Genomic DNA, 19,318 nt, shown 5'->3' with positions numbered 1-19,318 from the left:
ACTCTGCAATTCTCTTTTAAACTATAAAAGGAGATGTTTCTCCAGCTCCTGGTACAGATTCCGTGGGTATGTGTGGACAGACTGAACGAACGATTGAAGTATAGATCTGTGAAATAAACTTTCGAGGCAAGGTACTCGAAAGGACCAGAGGACCAGAGGACCAGAGGCTGGTCCTCTTGAGAACATCTGAGAATGTGTAAAACAACCTGCTGCCTGTAAGAGCCTGGCAAAGGTTGGGGGTGGTCTCATTTTCATTCTAAAATTGTGTTGGTTTGCACATAATAATGCCATTCTCACTTAACTGCATTCTAGTCAGCTTTCTTGAGGGAATGAAAAAAGGGTGCCAGACAGAGTCCAGGCCGGGCGCAGACCAGGGGCGTGTGGAACATGCGAGAACATCATCAAAAGCTGAGGACAGAGCTTGTGGATGGAATACATTCCATAAATTCATGGAGTTCCCTGGTGGTGCCACTGGTTAAGGATCTGGCATTGTCCCTGCTGTGGCTCAGGTTTGATCCCTGGTCTGGGAGCTTCCACATGCCGTGGGCATGGCTGAAAAAAAAAAAAATTCGTAATCATAGTCTGATGCTACCACTCTTTTGATCTATTTTACTTTAGTTCAAATGTTCACCTTTCACCGTTTGATTTTCATGAGTAGCTATGTTTTGAATAGGAGACATCTGGACGCCCAAATGCTGATATGGTTAAATCAAAATTACGTCCGTAAATTCACTGGAAACTGAATCTATTTCAGCTCTAGGTTATCAGACAGCTAGATCAAAACTTAATAATTCTTCATGGCACGTTGGGTTAAGAATCCGACAGCAGGCGTTCCCATCGTGGTGCAGTGGAAATGAACCCAACTAGGAACCATGAGGTTGCAGGTTGAATCCCTGGCCTTGCTCAGTGGGTTAAGGATCTGGCATTGCCATGAGCTGTGGTGTAGGTCGCAGAGCAGCTTGGATCTGGCTTTGCTGTGGCAGTGGTGTAGACTGGTGGCTACAGCTCCGATTAGACCCCTAGCCTGGGAACCTCCATATGCCACAGGTGCGGGCTTAAAAGGACAAAAAGACAAAGAGAAAAAAAAAAAAAAAAAGAATCCAACAGCAGCAGCTCAGGTTGCTGCAGAGGTGTTGGTTTAATCCCCGGCCTGGCACAGTGGGTTAAAGGATCCAGTGTTGTGCAGCTGCAGCCTAGGTCACAGCTGTGGGGCTGTGGCTTGAATTCAATCCCTGGCTTGGGAACTTTCATATGCCACGGGTGCAGCCATAAAACAATGACAACAAAAACAATAATTCTGTTCATAATCCAAGAATTTTAACATATAATACTCTGTGTTTTTTTCCTCCAGTGATTGGGGGGTAGAAGATCCCAGTTAACAAAATATTACAGATAGTAAGTGATACCTTGGATTCCAACTTTCTTTTTTTTTTTTTCGTCTTTTTGCCATTTTCTTGGGCCGCACCTGCGGCATATGGAGGTTCCCAGGCTAGGGGTCGAAACGGAGCTGTAGCCACTGGCCTATGCCAGAGCCACAGCAACATGGGATCCGAGCCGCGTCTTCGACCTACACCACAGCTCACGGCAATGCGGGATCCTTAACCCACTGAGCAAGGCCAGGGATCGAACCCACAACCTCATGGTTCCTAGTCGGATTTGTTAACCACTGAGCCACGACAGGAACTCTGTCCAACTTTCTTTTTTTAATTCACTAATTTTTTCTTTCTGACTGTGCCCAAGGCATATGGAAGTTCCTAGGCCAGGGACTGAACCTGCGCCACAGCAGTGTCCAGATCCACTGCAGTGACAAGCTGGATCCGTAACCCACTGCATCACAAGAGAACTCCTGGGTTCCAATTTTCAAAGAGTTTTAATAGGAGGACCTATGTTTTCCACTAGATTATTTTTTTTCTTTCTTTTTTTTTTAATTGTTCTTTCCCCAGTACAATTTTTTTCCCTACTGTACAGCATGGTGACCCAGTCACACATACATGTACACATTCTATTTTCTCACATTATCAGGCTCCATCATAAGTGACTAGACATAGTTTCCAGTGCTACACAGCAGGATCTCATCACTAATCCATTCCAAAGGCAATAGTTTGCATCTAGTAACCCCAAGCTCCCCATCCACCCCACTCCCTCTCCCTCCCCCCTTGGCAACCACAAGTCTATTCTCCAAGTCCATGATTTTCTTTTCTGTGGAAAGGTTCATTTGTGCTGTTTATTAGATTCCAGATATGAGTGATATCCACTAGATGATTTTTTTAGATGATTTTTTTAAGTCCTTTCTCTTTTATGTAGAGAGGACCTCAGGATTTTGCAGTATCATAAGATAATTATTCAGCACGTCCACTGTCCCTGTATTGGCTGAGAATGGAAAATAAGTAACAGGTTTCTGCTTGGTAAGAGTGTACATGACAAGGGGGTCACTGTATTTCGCTATCTGGAGTCATGGGAAAAATCTATGTCTTAACAGATTTTTCCATATTGGTCAGGTAGGTAAACTTTAAATTTGCCTTCTTCACCTAGCAGATATGAAAAGAATCAAACTGGATATAGGCTAATAGCAGTGATAAAATGCAATGACTTATCAATAAGAGATACTACTACCTTGGACTGAATTACTGTACATTTAAACGTTGCATCATTCAAATCAAGCCCTGATGCTTATATTAATCATGCTTATTATTTTCTGTAGCTTATGGTGTTTTGATGTCTTAGGGGATGCTTATAACCCAGGGAGAAGCTGCCCCTCCTAGGGCTTCCTAATTCTTAAAGATGGTGAGAAATTAATTTGGAGGGAGTGTACACCTCACATATGCAAACCAACCAACCTCTTTTTTTTTTTTTTTCTTTGTAGGGCTGCATCCGAGGCATATGGAGGTTCCCAGGCTAGGGGTCTAATTGGAGCTGCAGCTGCCAGCCACAGCCACAGCAACTTGGGATCCGAGTGGCATTTGCAACCTACACAGCAGCTCACGGCAACCCTGGTTCCTCTACCACTGAGTGAGGCCAGGACTCAAACTCGAGTCCTCATGGATCCTACTCAGGATCATTAACTGCTGAGCCAGCCAACCTCTCTATATAACTCACACCAAGCCAATATTTCTCCTGCCTTAGCTCAACCCAGGGCCGGGATCAGGCAGCTAGTGACCACAGCCCACCACAATTACTCAAACTAGCCAGTTCTCTAAAAAATCTGTTTCTTCTGCCCTGCCTTGCCCTTCCCACGGAGACCCCAAGAAAGATTAGGTCCTAGGCTTTCCCTGCCCCGTGACCAAGCCTGATGCTTCCCCACGTGGCCCTGCATGGTGGCCACACCCCCTTCTCTGGAGAAATGTGATACATTCTACTTTCAATAGCATTAGCCTCTCAGCTGTGGCTCAGTCACTTCCATAACTTAAAGTCCCACAGTACATACAGGACAATGATCTGATTTCCTTCTGGACGACAGAAAATAATGACATGTTCTAGAAAGAGGGTAACTGAAAAGAACAGATTAAGCATTCCAAAGAGACTGGCTCTTAGACAGGTGTGGGTCCTGTCCAACAAAGAGAGGGCAGCCCAGGGCACCAGGATAAGCCTCGTGCATCATTTTACCTCTGCATTTCCCGTGTCCTTAATCTTAGGGAAGGGCTGTGTCAATTCCATTTTTGGGGAGCGGTGGAGGGAGAAGACCTGAGTTTGAATCCAAGCCCTCCCATTTCCCGACAAAGTGGACTTGGATCCGTCTCTGGGTTCAGGGTCTGGATCAGGGAGCCATGGAGATAATTCCCGCCTTGCGGGCTCACGGAAAGGCTCAGTGAGCTCCTGTCTCCTGTGGTGTCTGATGCAGGACAGATGGGGAGCTGAGCTGAATTCTATCCAGCTGCCTTAGGGAGAACAGGAGGATTTCACGATGGGGCTGCTGTGAGTGAATATGGCCCAGATTTGATAAACTCATAAGCTGGACCGACTTGGTTATTTAGACTAATTGACTTTACTTTTTAACTTTTTCTGAGGCAAATACATAAATCCATGGGAAATCTGAGAAACCCATCCCTTTGGCCTTTCATGTTCCCGCCACAGGTTTCAGAGCCCAAGGGCAAGCAGCAAATACCCTTTACTGAGGATGACTGCTGTCTGGTGGTCTCTGCCTCCAGAAGCTTCATCACAAGCTGTACCTGGACCATGAGGAGGAGAGGATTATAGCTCTGAACCAACTCCCTGAGAGACTTTGACACAGGGAGCTGGCCTTTCTGAGTGACAACCGTGGGCTAAGTTGCTGCAAATAGCTGTTCCTGTATTTATCTTATGACCAAGACTTGATTCAGCCTCCTGAAAACTGATAAAGAAAAGAAAAGAAAAGAAAAACACTTTTAAAGTTCATGACAGAGTCCCAGAAATGCCTGCCAGGGACACAGCAAAGCCTTTTTCATGAAATAGATTGTTTATATGTTTCTTTCAAGGGTACGTTGTGAAAGCTCAGGGTAAATACCTAATAGAATTTCCATGGAGGGAGTTCCCTGGCGGTCTAGTGGTTAGGATTCAGTGCTTGCACTGCTGCAGCCTGGGTTCAATCCCCGGCCTGGGAGCTGAGATCCCACATCAAGCCACTGCATGCTGCACCGAAAAACCAAACCAAACCAAACCAAAAAAACCTTGTAGTGGAGTTAGGAAACTGAGACCTTTTCCCTGCCCAGTCTCAATTCTGGATTCTGAATTTCTTCCAGAAAAGACGGCATGGTTAGCACCTAAAACAGACCAGGAAGGAGGGGTGGTGATCTAGCCCCTGGTGGTCTCACCAACTGATCAGAAGCCAGGGCACTTGTACAGCAAAGGGAATAGAGCCAATATTTTATAATAACCACAGATGGAATAGAATCTTTAAAAATTGTGAATCACTACATTATATACCTGAAACTTATATAATATTGTGAATCAACTCTACCTCAATTTAAAATACAGAAAAAAGGAGTTCCTGTTGTGGCTCAGCAGTAACAAACCCAACTAGTATCCATGAGGATGCAGGTACAGTCTCTGGCCTTGCTCAGTGGGTTAAGGATCCAGGGTTGCCGTGAGCTGTGGTGTAGGTCTCAGACGTGGATTGGATCTGGCGTTGCTGTGGCTGTGGTGTAGACGGGCAGCTCTAGCACCTAGATTAGGATCTTCCACATGCCGAGGGTGGGGCCCTAAAAAAAAGAAAAAAATAAAATAAGAAAAAATAAGAAAAAAATAAAATAAGAAAAAATAAGGGCACCAACAAATTGGCTCATCTTTTGCTCTGTTAACAGGAGGGAGCAGCAGAAATAAGTGTTCTCAGAGGGATTTCTGCTCATTGCAGGACTTCAATATCCCTGATGTCTGCCCCCCAGTGCTGTCTTTAGTTTGGAAGTTTGATTTTAAGTGTAACATTGTACTTTTTTCCTAAAAAAGAAAGCCTACTTTGTTAATACTGAGAAGATTACTTTGGTACAAAAGAGGTATGAAATAGCATTCCTGCAAATATTATGACTTTGGAAAAGTATCTTAGACTTACCAGGTATGATTAATTTATCATAGGGAAGCATTTTGCCTTTGACTTCTTCCTCCTCCTCTTCATCTTCTTCTAGTAAAACAAAATATGCATTGTTGTGTTTGTTAGATATTACTACAAGGATAGCTCAAAAAATTTAAATATTTTTACTAGCAGTCACTCATGAAAATTAGCCATAAACAGGAAAGCAACTATTTTAGATATAGTCTCCCCAATTTTTTTTTGTTTATTTTAATTGGGACTATTATTACTCTGAACAATGAAGGTGCAGCTTCTCTGAATGTAAACATTCAAAATAAAGGGAACTCCCAAACTTACGATTGAACAGTTCTTTGGCTTGATCATAAGTCTTTGGGAATCCATCCAAAATGTAACCTTGATTTCTGCAAGGCATGGATTTTAGCTTTTCTTTTATAAATCTAATTATGTATTGATCTTCCAGTTGGCCTAATTAAAAAAAAAAAGTACATTACTGTGCAGTTATGTTTACATAGGGCTTACATCCTGAAGTCATTTCAAAAAATTCCTTTTTTTTTTTTTTTTTTTGCTTTTTAAAGCTGCAGCATATGGAAGTTCCCAGGCTAGGGATTGAATCAGAGCTGCAGTTGCTGGCCTACACCCCAGTCACAGCAACACAGAATGAGCCACATCTTCAACCTACACCACAGCTCATGGCAACGCCAGATCCTTAACCCATTGATCGAGGCCAGGGATCGAACCTGAGTCCTCATGGATACTAGTCAGGTTTTTTACCACTGAGGCACAGTGGAAACTCCTCAGAAACTCTTGTGTGGTCAAAGTTTTTTTTTTGTCTTTTGTAGGGCTGCACCCGAGGCATCTGGAGGTTCCCAGGCTAGGGGTCAAATTGGAGCTATAGCCGCTGGCCTACGCCACAGCCATAGCCACAGCCACAGCAACGCCAGATCCAAGCTGCATCTGCGACCTACACCACAGCTCATGGCAACGCTGGATCCTTAAACCACTGAGCGAGGCCAGGGATCGAACCCCCAACCTCATAGTTCCTAGCCGGATTTGTTTCCGCTGCACCACGAAGGGAACTCCGTAATCAAAGTTATTATTGAAGGTCTCTTATTTTTCCACTAAGGTGAAAAACATGTTGTTTGGGGAGTTCCTGGCATGGCTCAGTGGTTAACGAACCTGACTGGTATCCATGCCGATGCGGGTTCAGTCCCTGGCCTACCTCAGTGGGTTAAGGATCCAGCATTGTCGTGAGCTGTGGTGTAGGTCCCAGATGCGGCTCAGATCCTGTGTTGCTGTGGCTGTGGTGTAGGCTGGAAGCTACGGATCTAACATGACCCCTAGCCTGGGAATTTCCACATGCTGAGGGGGCGGCCCTAAGAAGACAAAAGCCAAAAAAAAAAAAAAAAGGTGGTTTTGTATTTTGAACATGATACATGAATTCTAAGGCTTCATAAAGTAGGAAAACCCAGTGAGCTGGTCTGCAAGAAAAAACAGAAATGAATGCCAATGTTTGCACTTCCAGAATGTTCTTCTGTGATCACAACTTTGGAGAGAAGTTGAATGAGGACTGAGTGGAGAAATCCAGAGTGTTCTCATTTGCCAGCAGGGTTTCCTCAATTCTATTTTGATATTATGTTTCCTTCCTTTTTTTTTTTTTTAGGGCCGTTCTCTCGGCATATGGAGGTTCCCAGGCTAGGGGTCCAGTTGGAGCTGTAGCTGCCAGCTTACACCACAGCCCCAGCAACTCGGGAGCCAAGCCCTATCTTCGACCTACACCATAGCTCGTGGCAACGCTGGATCCTTAACCCACTGAATGAGGCCAGGGATGGAACCTGCATCCTCATGGATCTAAGTCAGATTCGTTTCCACTAAGCCATGGAGGGAACTCTGATATGCTGCTGTAACCTTAAGACACAATACAAAATGCTTCTGTTGTGAGAATTAAGCGAGATAATATTCATGCATACTGCTGCCACATGATTTATTAATAGTAGGTGTTCAAAAAATATTTGAATAAAAATCGGGGCTTGACCTTGACCCTTAAAGGCACTGTTCTCTGCAGAAAGGAGCTTGTCCCCACTGATCCCTGTCTTTCCCAATCAGCATTTCAGACCGTGGCCCCACTGAACAGTTCCTTCTCTAGCCGTGAACGTGGGGCTCCTGCAGTGCGTGGGGAGGCTGAGGATGGAGGAGTCTGTTCTAAAACTGGCACAGTGATTCGAGGACGATATGATGTTATCTCCTCCGCAACAGTCATCTACCATTCCACAGCTATCTCTCTCTCTTTTTTTTTTTTTTTGTCTGTCTTTTTGCCTTTTCTAGGGTCACTCCCGTGGCATATGGAGGTTCCCAGGCTAGGGGTCTAATCGGAGCTGTAGCTGCCGGCCTACACCACAGCCACAGCAACACGAGATCCTTAACCCACTGAGCAAGGCCAGGGATTGAACCTGCAACCTCATGGTTCCTAGTCAGATTTGTTAACCACTGCGCCACGATGGGAACTCCTTGAACAGCTATCTTTTCTAAGACACAGCCCTGCCCTAATATGGCTTCATATATACATTACAGTAATACGAGTTTGGGGAATTTGGAAAATTCATCTCCGAAGCTCTTTCTAGGGTAGCACTATACTTTATCAGTGGGTCTATAATATAAAATAGTTTGGGGCCTCTTTTTTTATCATGCAATCAATGCCCATAAAATGATCTAATTAAAACACTTCTCCTTTCTTCTAGCTTTCATTGTCACACAGATCCATTAGGCAGTGACTAATTCAGAAAATAATTGGGTCTTCCAGAAATTTCAATATTATGGCAGAGACAAAAAAAAAATAGTCAAAGGTGTTATTCAGCGTAATGAAATTCCTCGAGATGATTTGACATTACCTCCCAGGAAGATTCACAACGCTGCAAAGAAATAAAGCCACATTTTTAAAATGTCAAGGGATCCATTACTATCCAAAGGTGAGTTTCATTCAAGCAGCCTGTTTTCAATTTTTGAAAGCTTCGCTGGGAAGGAAGGCCACACACTCAGCAAGTAAGCTTCAGTTCGTTCCAAGACATCCTTTGCTTTATTTCAGGAAGAGAGTGTTGCCAAAAAATATCTGCTACCAAGTTTTTTATTTTTTATGCATTTATTTTTTTGGTTCCACCTGTGGCATATGGACGTTCCTGGGCCAGGGATCAAACCTGTACCACGGCAGCAACCTGAGCTGCTGCAGTGACAATGCCGGATCCTTAACTCACTATGCCACAAGGGAACTCCCCCAAGGTTTTAAAAATAACCCTGCCCAGTGTGGGCACCATGAGGTTGATATACTCACATGTGTTTCCCACCCACTCACTCCCAACTTTTTAGTTTCAAGCTCACAGACAATTTGAAAGACTAGCCCAATGATCACCTGGAATCCCACCAACTAGATTGAACAATTCGACAATGCTTTTGAAATACATAACGTAAGCACAAGGAATTGAGAGCTGGTGCAGTCTGTGGCTTAAGCAAGTCCCTAGTTTGGTTGCAACGTCAGGGGCTGAAGAGAGTGGAATCATGGGGGGGGCGGGGGGGGGGGACAATACGAAGGTGCCTCACTGCAGGAGGGTGGGATCTGTCCGGCTGGAATCACTAAAATCACATGATAACACACTGAGTCACCGGTAGGAGCAGGGGGCTAATCTCTGTCTCCTCCTGCTGTGGAATTTCTCTGTAGGTCTGTGCCATGGGTCCAAAGGTCTGGTTTTGCTTAAACAAAGGTCGTTGTTCCAATTTCAGATAAAGATGAATAGGAAGGAGTTGTGGATGAATTTGAAGAAAAAGGTACTTTCCTAAGGTTAAAAAGGATGGACCGAACCATTCTAACCCGGCTGGAAGTGACAGGTGGGCAGGCCTTTGGACTGCAGGATGTTGGCCTGCCTCCTGACGCCCCTCTGGACAAGAGGCTGCTGACTCAGCTTGGCCTCGCTCGCATCTGCGGGAAGAACAGAGCCTCCTGCCAAGAACAGGCCCTTCTTTTTTCTTTCCTTCTCCTCCCTCCCCTTTTTTTAAGGGCTGCACCTGCAACCTATGGAAGTTCCCAGATTGCAGCTGCCGGCCTCAGTCAGAGCCATGCCAACGCTAGATCTGAGCTGCATCTGTGACCTACACTGCAGCTTGAGGCTGTGCTGGATCCTTAACCCACTGAGTGAGGCCAGGGATTGAACCCTCATCCTCATGGATACTAGTTGGGTTTGTAACCTGCTGAGCCACAATGGGAACTCGCCTATGTCATTTTCTTTTTCCTTCCTTCTTTCCTTCCTTCCTTCCTTCCTTCCTTCCTTCCTTCCTTCCTTTCTTTGCTTTTTAGGGCCACACCCACAGCAAGTGGAAGTTCCCAGGCTAGGGGTCAAATAGGAGCTGCAGCCGCAAGCCTATACCACAGCCACAGCAGCAGGGGATCCAAGCCGCATCTGTGACCTACATCATAGCTCATGGCAACACTGGATCCTTAACCTACTGAGCAAGGCCAGGGATCGAACCTTCGTCTGCATGGTTCCTAGTTGGGTTTGTTAACCACTGAGTCATGAAGGGAACTCCTGCCTATGTCATTTGTTATAACAAGGAGAAACCCCACTGTTCCAAGAGCAACACAGCCGTGCGCCATGTGCGTTACCTGCGTTCTGGTCCATGCTTTCCTTGATGCCGTCTAAGAGCTCCTGAGCATCCTCCACGTTCTCCTCCTCCTCCTCCTCTTCCCCTTCTTCCTCTCCTCCTTCTCCTACCTCCTTAGGTGTGACGATCGCCTCCTATGCACCGCAGGAATATTTAAATTGGGTGATGCCTTGCATTGACCGGCTGCTCATAAATCACCAGGTGAGCGATCCTGGACAAGGCTGGTAGCTACACAGGGGAGGGGCTCAGGGATAAGTGTGCGAAGGTGGTCGGCCTGCGTGAATCTACCAAGACGGAGGAGAGCCTGGGGGGTTTCCTTGCTCCATTTTGGGAGAATAAGCGATTTCTGTGCTAACACCAGAACTACCTAAGAATCAACACTTTTCTAGGTATCATGTTGGAAATTGCTTAAAGGACACACATTTTATAGAAATCAAAACTTTTAAAATAATCACGGATGGAAATGAACCTCAGAACCTGCCAGGTAACTGGGGGGAAGGCAGGGGACAGAAGCCTTTCAGGGCAGTGACACTGGCCCGTATGATGCTGAGATGGTGGACACAGGTCATTATACACTTGTCCAAACCCAGAGTGTACAGCACCAACAGCGAACCTTAAGGTCAGCCTTGGACTTTAGGTCACCATGATGTGTGAATACAAGTTCACTGATTGTAACAAACGCCCCACTCCGCCGGCCTACACCACAGCCACAGCAACTCGGGATCCGAGCCGCGTCTTCAACCTATAGCACAGCTCACGGCCCGGTAACGCCGGATTCTTAACCCACTGATGGATGCCAGGGATTGAACCTGCAACCTCATGGTTCCTAGTCGGATTCGTTAACCAGTGAGCCACAACGGGAGCTCCTATTTTTTTAAGCTTTCGATTAACAGTCTGATAATACTCTAAGAAACATACATAAAGAATTTAAAAAACCTGGGTATAGGAGTTCCCGATGTGGCACAGTGGCAATGAATCCAACTAGTATCCATGACGATGTGGGTTCGATGCTTGGCCTTGCTCAGTGGGTTAAGGATCTGGCATTGGTGAGGGCTGTGGTACAGGTTGCAGACCCGGCTCAAATCTGGCGTTGCTGTGGCTGTGGTATAGGCCGGAGGCTATAGCTCCAATTTGACCCATAGCCTGGGAGTTTCCATATGCTGCAGGTGCAGCCCTAAAAAACAAAAAGCAAAAAACAAAAACAAAAACAAAACCCTTGCGTATATATTAAAAAAAAATCAAAAACACTTCCCGTCGGGATGCAGTGGTTAACGAATCCGACTAGGAACCATGGGGTTGTGGGTTTGGTCCCTGCCCTTGCTCAGTGGGTTAATGATCCGGCGTTGCCGTGAGCTGTGGTGTAGGTTGCAGACGTGGCTTGGATCCCGCGTTGCTGTGGCTCTGGCGTAGGCTGGCAGCTACAGCTCTGATTCAACCCCTAGCCCGGGAACCTCCATATGCCGAGGGAGCGGCCCAAAGAAATAGTAAAAAGACAAAAAAAAAAACCAAAACACTAATTTGAAAAGATCCATGAACGACAATGTTCATAGCAGCACTATTTATAATGGACAAGATATGGAGTTCCTGTGGTGACTCAGTGGCTAATGAACGTGACTAGTATCCATGAGGACTCTGGTTCGATCCCCGCCCTCGCTTAGTCAGTTAAGGATCCGGATCGGGCGTTAGGTAGCAGACATGGTTTGGATCCTGAGTTGCTGTGGCTGTGGTGTAGGCTGGCAACTGTAGCTCTGATTTGACCCCTAGCCTTGGAATCTCCATATACCACGGGTGGGGCTCTAAACAGACAAAAGATTTTAAAAAATAAAACAATATAGTGGCCAAGAAATGGAAGCAACCTACATGTCCATCAACAGATGAAAGGATAAAGAAGCTGTGGTGTATTTGCATGTGAGTGTGTGTATACTACTCAGCCATAAAAAAGAATGAAAGTTTGCCATTTGCAATAACATAGATGGACTTGTAGGGCATTATGCCAAGTGCAATAAGTCAAACAGAGAAAGACAAATACAGTTTGATATCACTTATATGGGGAATCTAGAAAAATATAACAAATTAGTGGCTGTAACAAACAAGAAGCAGACTCACAGATACAGAGAACAAACCAGCGGTTACCAGTGGGGAGAGGGGAGGGAGGATGGGTAGGGGGTTAAGAGGTACAAACTACTAGGTATAAAATAAGTTATAGGGATATACTGCACAACACAAGGAATATAGCCAGTACTTTATAATAAGTACAAATGGAGTGTAATCTTTAAAAAGTTTGAATCACTATATGTACACGTGTAAGTTATATAATAGTGCACATCAACTATACTTCAATTAAAAAAAGATTGTCACAACATTGTGAATCAACTATACTTCAATAAAACTTTTAAAAAGTGAAAAAAAAAAAAACCTTAAAAATGTTCCAATCAATAGAGAGAATGCAAGATACGTTCTGAACTACATTTGGAGACAGACTAGACTTTAAGGACAAGAAACTCATGGAAATGCTTCTACCTCACTGAGGAAAGCCCTGTGGGACTCTGGGTTTTCTTAACTGGGGCCAACAAAAATATCCAATTAAAATAGCAAATCTCTTTGTAGGATTCCAAGGAGAATTAGTGACTTCTTTATTAAAAGACTAAGAAAAAGCCTTTTTTAAATATAAAAATTCGTGATAAAGTGGTTAGAAGGGTTTACCAGTTTTGCTATGGCTTCCGAAACAACATCCTTCAGTTTAATATGATGCAGTTTGTAGTATTTGGACAACGCCTCCGCAATGCTGGATTTTCCCACGGCAGGAGGACCGAGAATGCAAATTTTGATGGGCTAAAAGAGGAGAAGAAGCATCATGCAGGGAGCTCTGAACCGTCCACAGCTAGACCGTGTTCCCTATTTCGAGGGTGTGCCTTAAGCCTCTGGATCCTGCAGGCGGACTCTCACTCCTCCGAAAAGACTCCCGGCGTTTGATGAGCATCTCCACGTGCCCTGACCTGGGCAGGGGGGGCCCGCCACTCAGCCAGAGGCCCTTGAAAGTACTAGGAAACCAAGCACTTGAGCCTGACATGCTACCAGTGTCACGTTTATGGCGCGCCCCCCTGTAAAGACAGCAGAGAAGTAGAAGAATTTCTGGTCTACTGTAGAGGGGGCTTAGCTTATTGCCTCATGAACACTGTTTCTGGACTAAGTCTTTAATTATACAGTCCCTTTTATTTATTTTATTTTATTTATTAATTTATTTTGGCCACACCCTCAGCATGGGGAAGTTCTTGGGCCAGGGTCTGAACTTGAGTCACAGCAGTAACCACAGCCACAGCAGTGACAACACCAGATCTTTCATCCACTGAGCCGCAGGGGAACTCCTATATGCTCCTTTAAAAAAAAAAAAAAAAAAAAAGCTCATTTATTCTAGTTTTTAAAAACATACTCATTTTTTTTAAAGTAACATTTCTTCTGAAAAATGCTTGAATGTTAAAGAAGCTTGTCACATTCCTAACTGGTGAGCAAATGTTTATTTCTAACAGAAATAAAAATATCAGTAACAAAATAGTCGTCTCTTTCAAAATAGTCCAAACAGTTGTGAAATGAGGCCTGGTATTTTGCAAGGCAAATTTTGTGATTTTTTAATTAAAAAAATAAAAAAAAAATCATGACACCGAAAAGAGTTTCCATGGCAGTGTCCACATGCTTAAAGGTGACATCATTTGGGGCATGGAATGGGTTATTGCCGATATTAGCACCATTTGTCAGGCAAGGCTGTGAGGGGAATAAGCAGGGTCCCTGCAGCGGTGCTGGATAAAGCGTGGTGGACGTGAATGACCCCCTCAGCTTGGGGACAGGCTCTCTCGGGGGGATGGCAGGCAGTAGGGGGGAGGGGGGCTGGGGAGCCCCTCTGGAGCTGAGTCTTAATGGACAGGGCAGGGCTCTGGGGGGGAGCTTTTACCAAGGCCTGGGTCCAGCTGTCTGGCACACCGGGTTCACAGGCCTTGTTTGCGTCCACACACCAAGGGTGGGTCTGTCTCCTGGGGTTGGTGCACCTCATTCAGATACGACATCAGCACCACGGTTTATTCATTGATCATGAGAAGTATGGTTGCCCCTGAACGTGAGCACGTGGCTGGTACCTTCACCCCCTCAAGGCAGACATGTATAGAAAATAGCTTGATGAGCTTCGATCAGAAACAGGGAGGGTTAGATGAATGGATGGTTGAGTGGTATCAGGTCAAGGGGACCCGAGGTGTCCGACTTTGCACAGGGCTGACTGGCCTTTGCTAAAGGAACTGGAACCAGGCAGTTCCCCGATGGCTCAGCCAGTGAAGGATCTGGCGCTATCACTGCCGTGGCTCAAGTCCCCTGGGGTGAGGATTCATTCCCTGACCTGGGGAACTTCCGCTTGCCATCGGCACAGCCAAAAAGAAATAAAAAATGAAATGACCAGCGAATCCCCTGCCAATAAGAAAAGATCAAAGTAATAATGAGACTTCTCTACGTCCTATCCACCCTCCCCCAGCTATTTATCCAGAGCTGCGACAGGCAGGCCAGCAAGGGACCTGACAGTTTCTCTGACCGAGACAACTCTGTGACAGTCAGTCTGGAACTTACGAGCACATTCAATCTGTGTGAAGCATGATAATCACCCACGTCAACTTTAAAATTGTTACTATTCAATGGGCAATATATTCTATAGAATATAGAACTGTCAGAGTTCCCGTCATGGCTCAGCGGTTAATGAACCCAGCTAGCATCCATGAGGACTCGGATTCGATCCTTGGCCTCCCTCAGTGGCTTAAGGATCTGGTGTTGCTGTGAGCTGTGGTGTAGGTCACAGACAAGGTTCGGATCCCATGTTGCTGTGGCTGTGGTGTAGGTCACAGACAAGGTTCGGATCCCGTGTTGCTGTGGCTGTGGGGTAGGTCACAGACAAGGTTCGGATCCCGTGTTGCTGTGGCTGTGGGGTAGGCCACAGACAAGGTTCGGATCCCGTGTTGCTGTGGCTGTGGTGTAGGTCACAGACAAGGTTCGGATCCCGTGTTGCTGTGGCTGTGGTGTAGGTCACAGACAAGGTTCGGATCCCGTGTTGCTGTGGCTGTGGGGTAGGCCACAGACAAGGTTCGGATCCCGTGTTGCTGTGGCTGTGGGGTAGGCCACAGACAAGGTTCGGATCCCGTGTTGCTGTGGCTGTGGGGTAGGCCACAGACAAGGTTCGGATCCCGTGTTGCTGTGGCTGTGGGGTAGGCCACAGACAAGGTTCGGATCCCGTGTTGCTGTGGCTGTGGGGTAGACCAGCAGCTGCAGCTCCAAGTGGACCCCTAGCCTGGGAACCTCCACATGCCATGGGTGCGGCCCTTCAAAGACAAAAAAAAAAAAAAGAGGTAAAAAGTATATTCCATCGAATATAGAAGTACATTGTTGGAGTTCCCATCATGGCTCAGCAGTTAGGAACCTGACCAGTATCCATGAGAATGAGGGTTCGATCCCTGGCCTCAATCGGTGGGTTAAGGATCCGGTGTTGCTGTGACCTGTGATGTAGGTCGCAGATGAGGTTCGGATCCCACATTGCAGGGGCGGTGGTGTAGGCTGGCAGCTGTAGCTCTGATTGGACCCCTAGCCTGGGAACTTCCACATGCCTCGGGTGTGGCCTTAAAAAAGACCAAAAAAAAAAAAAAGACACTGTTAAACCTGGCCAAATTTGAGAAAGAACTTGAATTTAGAAATTTGGACATTTGACAAAGAGAGTACTTACAATTGGTATAATTATACACCCAGTTTCACTGACTTTGCTTAAATCAGAAGTTCCATAAGGACGCGGTTATAGTTACCAACAATCTCCTGCTTTGCTTGTACTCTTTGAGGATGCTGTTGATATTTTCCACAAAGCCTGCTTGCGCGGACCAGCGAATGTTGAAATTCTCCTTCACAAAGAGTGCTTCCATTCTCAAATTGAGCAGTAAGTGGTCGATATTCTCTTGCTAAGAGGTAAAGGAACATTAGAGATTCCACCCCCCCATTGGACAGTTATAACAAACCCAAATCCCTGAAGTTATTAAAGAAAAAAATATGTGCACATTCACTGAACATGAACGTCAAGGTTTTGCCAGAGCACTTGCTGGGAGGCCAGGTGACCCCAAACCGCCTACACCTGTTCTCTCGTGACAGGCGGCACCCCAGCTCCTACAGTTACACAAACAGCTCAAAGACGAGGGAGATAGGGGAAGCCCAAGTGGAAGGCCTCCTTTTTTTTTTTTACAAATTTTAATTCTACCTAATTTTTAGGAGTGCAATCACATGGTTCAAACTCCAAAAGAGCACAAAAATCTAGGGGAAACATATACACACTACCATACATGAAATAAAAAAAACAGAGTTCCCACTGTGGCTCAACAGGTTAAGAACATGGCATGGTCTCCATGAGGATTGGGGTTAAGGACCGGTGTTGTCAAAAGCTAAGGGTAGGTCGCAGGTGCTGCTTGGATCTGGCATTGCCATGGCTGTGGCACAGGCAGGCAGCACCACTCTGAATCAGCCCCTAGCCTGGGTACTTCCATGTGTTGCAGGTGTGGCTGTGAAAAGAAAAAAAAAAATTAGCAAACCAACAAGGACCTACTGGAGAGCGCAGGGAACTGTACTCAATATTTTGCAATAATCTCTAAGGGGAAAAATCTGAAAAGAAATAGATATATATGTCTGTATAACTGAACCATTTTGCTGTACACCTGAAACAAACACAATATGGTAAACCAATTGTTCTTCAATTAAAAAAAAAAAAAAAGGGCAGGGGAAAGTGCTCTCTGTGACCCACCCCTACCCCCAGTTCTGCTCTTTAGAGGCAACCAATGATATAGGTCTTCGGAAACAGGCCCAAATGTGGTGTTTTGCTACAATTTATTCCTAAAAAGATTATAATGCACTGCATGTCTAAAACTGTGCTTCTGTTGTTGTGATGGAAACTGTACAGCCTCCTGCTTGAGTTTTAGAAAGAGGCCAGAGGGAGTGGCTCAGTGGAAACGAATCTGACAGCATCCGTGAGGCCATCAGTCCTTGGGTGGGTTAAGGATCCCCAGTGGCTGTGGCTGTGGCGTAGGCTGGCAGTTACAGCTCCGATTGGACCCCTAGCCTGAGAACCTCCATAGGCCGCAGGTGCGGGCCTAAAAAGACAAAAAACTAAAAATAAAATTAAATTTAAAAAAAGAAAGTGGCCAAAGAGAATGGCACCCAGTGTTGGTATTGCCTGTGACACATTAGACAGCTTTCAAATACCATTTCTGACCATAACTCTGAGAGTTTTCAGAAAAAAAAAAAAAAAAAAGAAAAAAAAAGAAAACAAAACCAAGCAAACACGCCCATAGAAGTGAAGAGCCAGGTGCTATATGATATCCATTCTATCCGGTTGTGCAGGAGCCAGAAGAAACTTGGAAGCCAGGTCTTCTGCCCCCAAGTTCCTCAAGAACCAACAGCGTTAGGAAAAGAGGAGAAAAAAAGAATCGCTTGTATACTCACTGTTAAGTCCTTGGTTAGGAAAGCATTTTCTTTGGGTACTTTCTGGATTTTCCCAGGGCCAGTACTTCTACTGATGCACTGTCAGAGGAACATAGAAAAGCTATTTGGTTTACCCGAATGATTTTAATATACATTTTCTCAGATGAATATAAACGTAACTGAATACCCAACCACCTTTGCCCTACCCCCACCCCCAGCCCCGCAATTTGCAAAGCAAAGGGGGCATGCACGGAGGGTGTTCCCTCGTTTATTTGTTCTAAGTATTTAGCGGTTCCCACTGCTTCCCACTGCTTGGCGGGGCCTGGAGGCACAGAGGAATCAAGCCCCATCCCTCCCTCCAGGAGCTCCCAAGTCTGAAAAGGGAGTCAGACAGGAACGCAGGTGACTGTGCCTAACATTTGATGCTGGGAGTGCAGGAAAGGGGCGACTGGCCTGCACGGGAGGTGGGATGGAGACAGAGAGGGCACAGGGGAAGATAGCGGAGCTGGATCTTAAAGAAGAGGAGGGGGTGGCCTTCCCTGGTGGCTCAGTGGGGAGCCGCCTGGTCACCGCTGTGGTGCAGGTTCCAGTCCTGGCCTGGGAACACCTGTATGCCGCAGGTGCAGTTTAAAAAGTTTTTTTTTTTTTTAATTTATTCTTACTTTTTTAATGTCTTTATGTATTATTTATATATTTATTTATACATTTATTTTTGGCTATGCCCTAGGCATGTGGAAGTTCCCAGGCCAGGGATTGAACCTGAGCCAAAATCAGCGACCCCAGCCGCTGCAGTGACAATATCAGATCCTTAACCTGCTGCACCACAAGGGAACTCCAGAAAAAATTTTTTTAATAAAAAAGATGAGTAGGTGAGTGGCCAGGAGAAAGGCAAGAGAAGGCCACATGGGCTGGGCTAGCTGGGCCCCAGGGTGACAGGTGGCTTTAGCCAGGGCAGCCTGGATTGGAGAGAGGGCCCTCAGAGACCCAGAGCGCCTGGGAGCCATCAGTAGGTTTGGTGGACCTGACAGGGACAGTAGTTTGGGGCACAGATCACACACAGGGTTCAGTATCCTGGTGTGTGATCTGTGTGTGTCCGAGTCCTCTGGTGGCCTTTTCTGCTCCCCTCCCAGCATATACTGGAGCAAGACCGTTGTAGGGGCTGGAATTTCCCAGCATGCATATGGCAGGTGCAGGCTATGAGCTTGGTTTTAAAGATATTCTATTTCAGGAGTCCCCGGACTTGCTATATTCCTGATTCCATACGCATCCTCTAGGGGAGGGGTGAAAGGCTTTAAGAGATGCCACCTGGTCTAAGATTTCATGGCTCTACCTTGACAAAGTCCTCCAGGGTATGAACAGAATCGTCCACAGCAACCAGGTAATGCAGCTTCGGCACATGGTCGATTATGTTCTGTATCACGCTGCAGACCCGCGGGCGTAAACAAAGGAGAGGCGGTCAAGGGGAATTCTCGGACCGCCACCCCCACAGGCCGGGCACGAGCTTTGGTGATGTACACTTATCCAGCTCCACTTTCCACAGGGTCTGGGAAGGGGAGACGATCCCCGCTCTACCGAGGAGGAAGCTAAGTGACATTTCTTGGGCGGAAGAGCTGCTGGGAAGGTCACAGGGCCAGGATTGGAAGCCAGGTCCATCTGGCTCCAGATTCGCCCAGAGTCCAAGATTGGCTGAGCCCC

General features: G+C 46.0%; 1 protein-coding gene across 3 annotated transcripts in view; it reads right to left on the bottom strand.

The window, feature by feature from the left end:
* The window catches only part of AK7 (adenylate kinase 7), a 59,821-nt gene that overhangs the window by 11,791 nt on the left and 28,712 nt on the right, over positions 1 to 19,318 (bottom strand). For all 3 annotated transcript variants that reach the window (XM_047796368.1, XM_047796367.1, XM_047796366.1), the window contains exons 8-14: positions 18,954 to 19,044; positions 17,645 to 17,722; positions 15,967 to 16,116; positions 12,848 to 12,976; positions 10,146 to 10,278; positions 5,837 to 5,965; positions 5,522 to 5,590 (exon numbers count right to left, since the gene is read on the bottom strand). In XM_047796368.1, coding sequence (XP_047652324.1) covers positions 5,522 to 5,590; positions 5,837 to 5,965; positions 10,146 to 10,278; positions 12,848 to 12,976; positions 15,967 to 16,116; positions 17,645 to 17,722; positions 18,954 to 19,044 — 779 coding nt within the window. The remainder of the gene's footprint in view (positions 1 to 5,521; positions 5,591 to 5,836; positions 5,966 to 10,145; positions 10,279 to 12,847; positions 12,977 to 15,966; positions 16,117 to 17,644; positions 17,723 to 18,953; positions 19,045 to 19,318) is intronic.

This window comes from Phacochoerus africanus, chromosome 9, assembly GCF_016906955.1.
Source record: "Phacochoerus africanus isolate WHEZ1 chromosome 9, ROS_Pafr_v1, whole genome shotgun sequence".
Lineage (NCBI taxonomy): Eukaryota > Metazoa > Chordata > Mammalia > Artiodactyla > Suidae > Phacochoerus > Phacochoerus africanus.
This window is presented reverse-complemented; position numbering and strand designations above follow the sequence as displayed.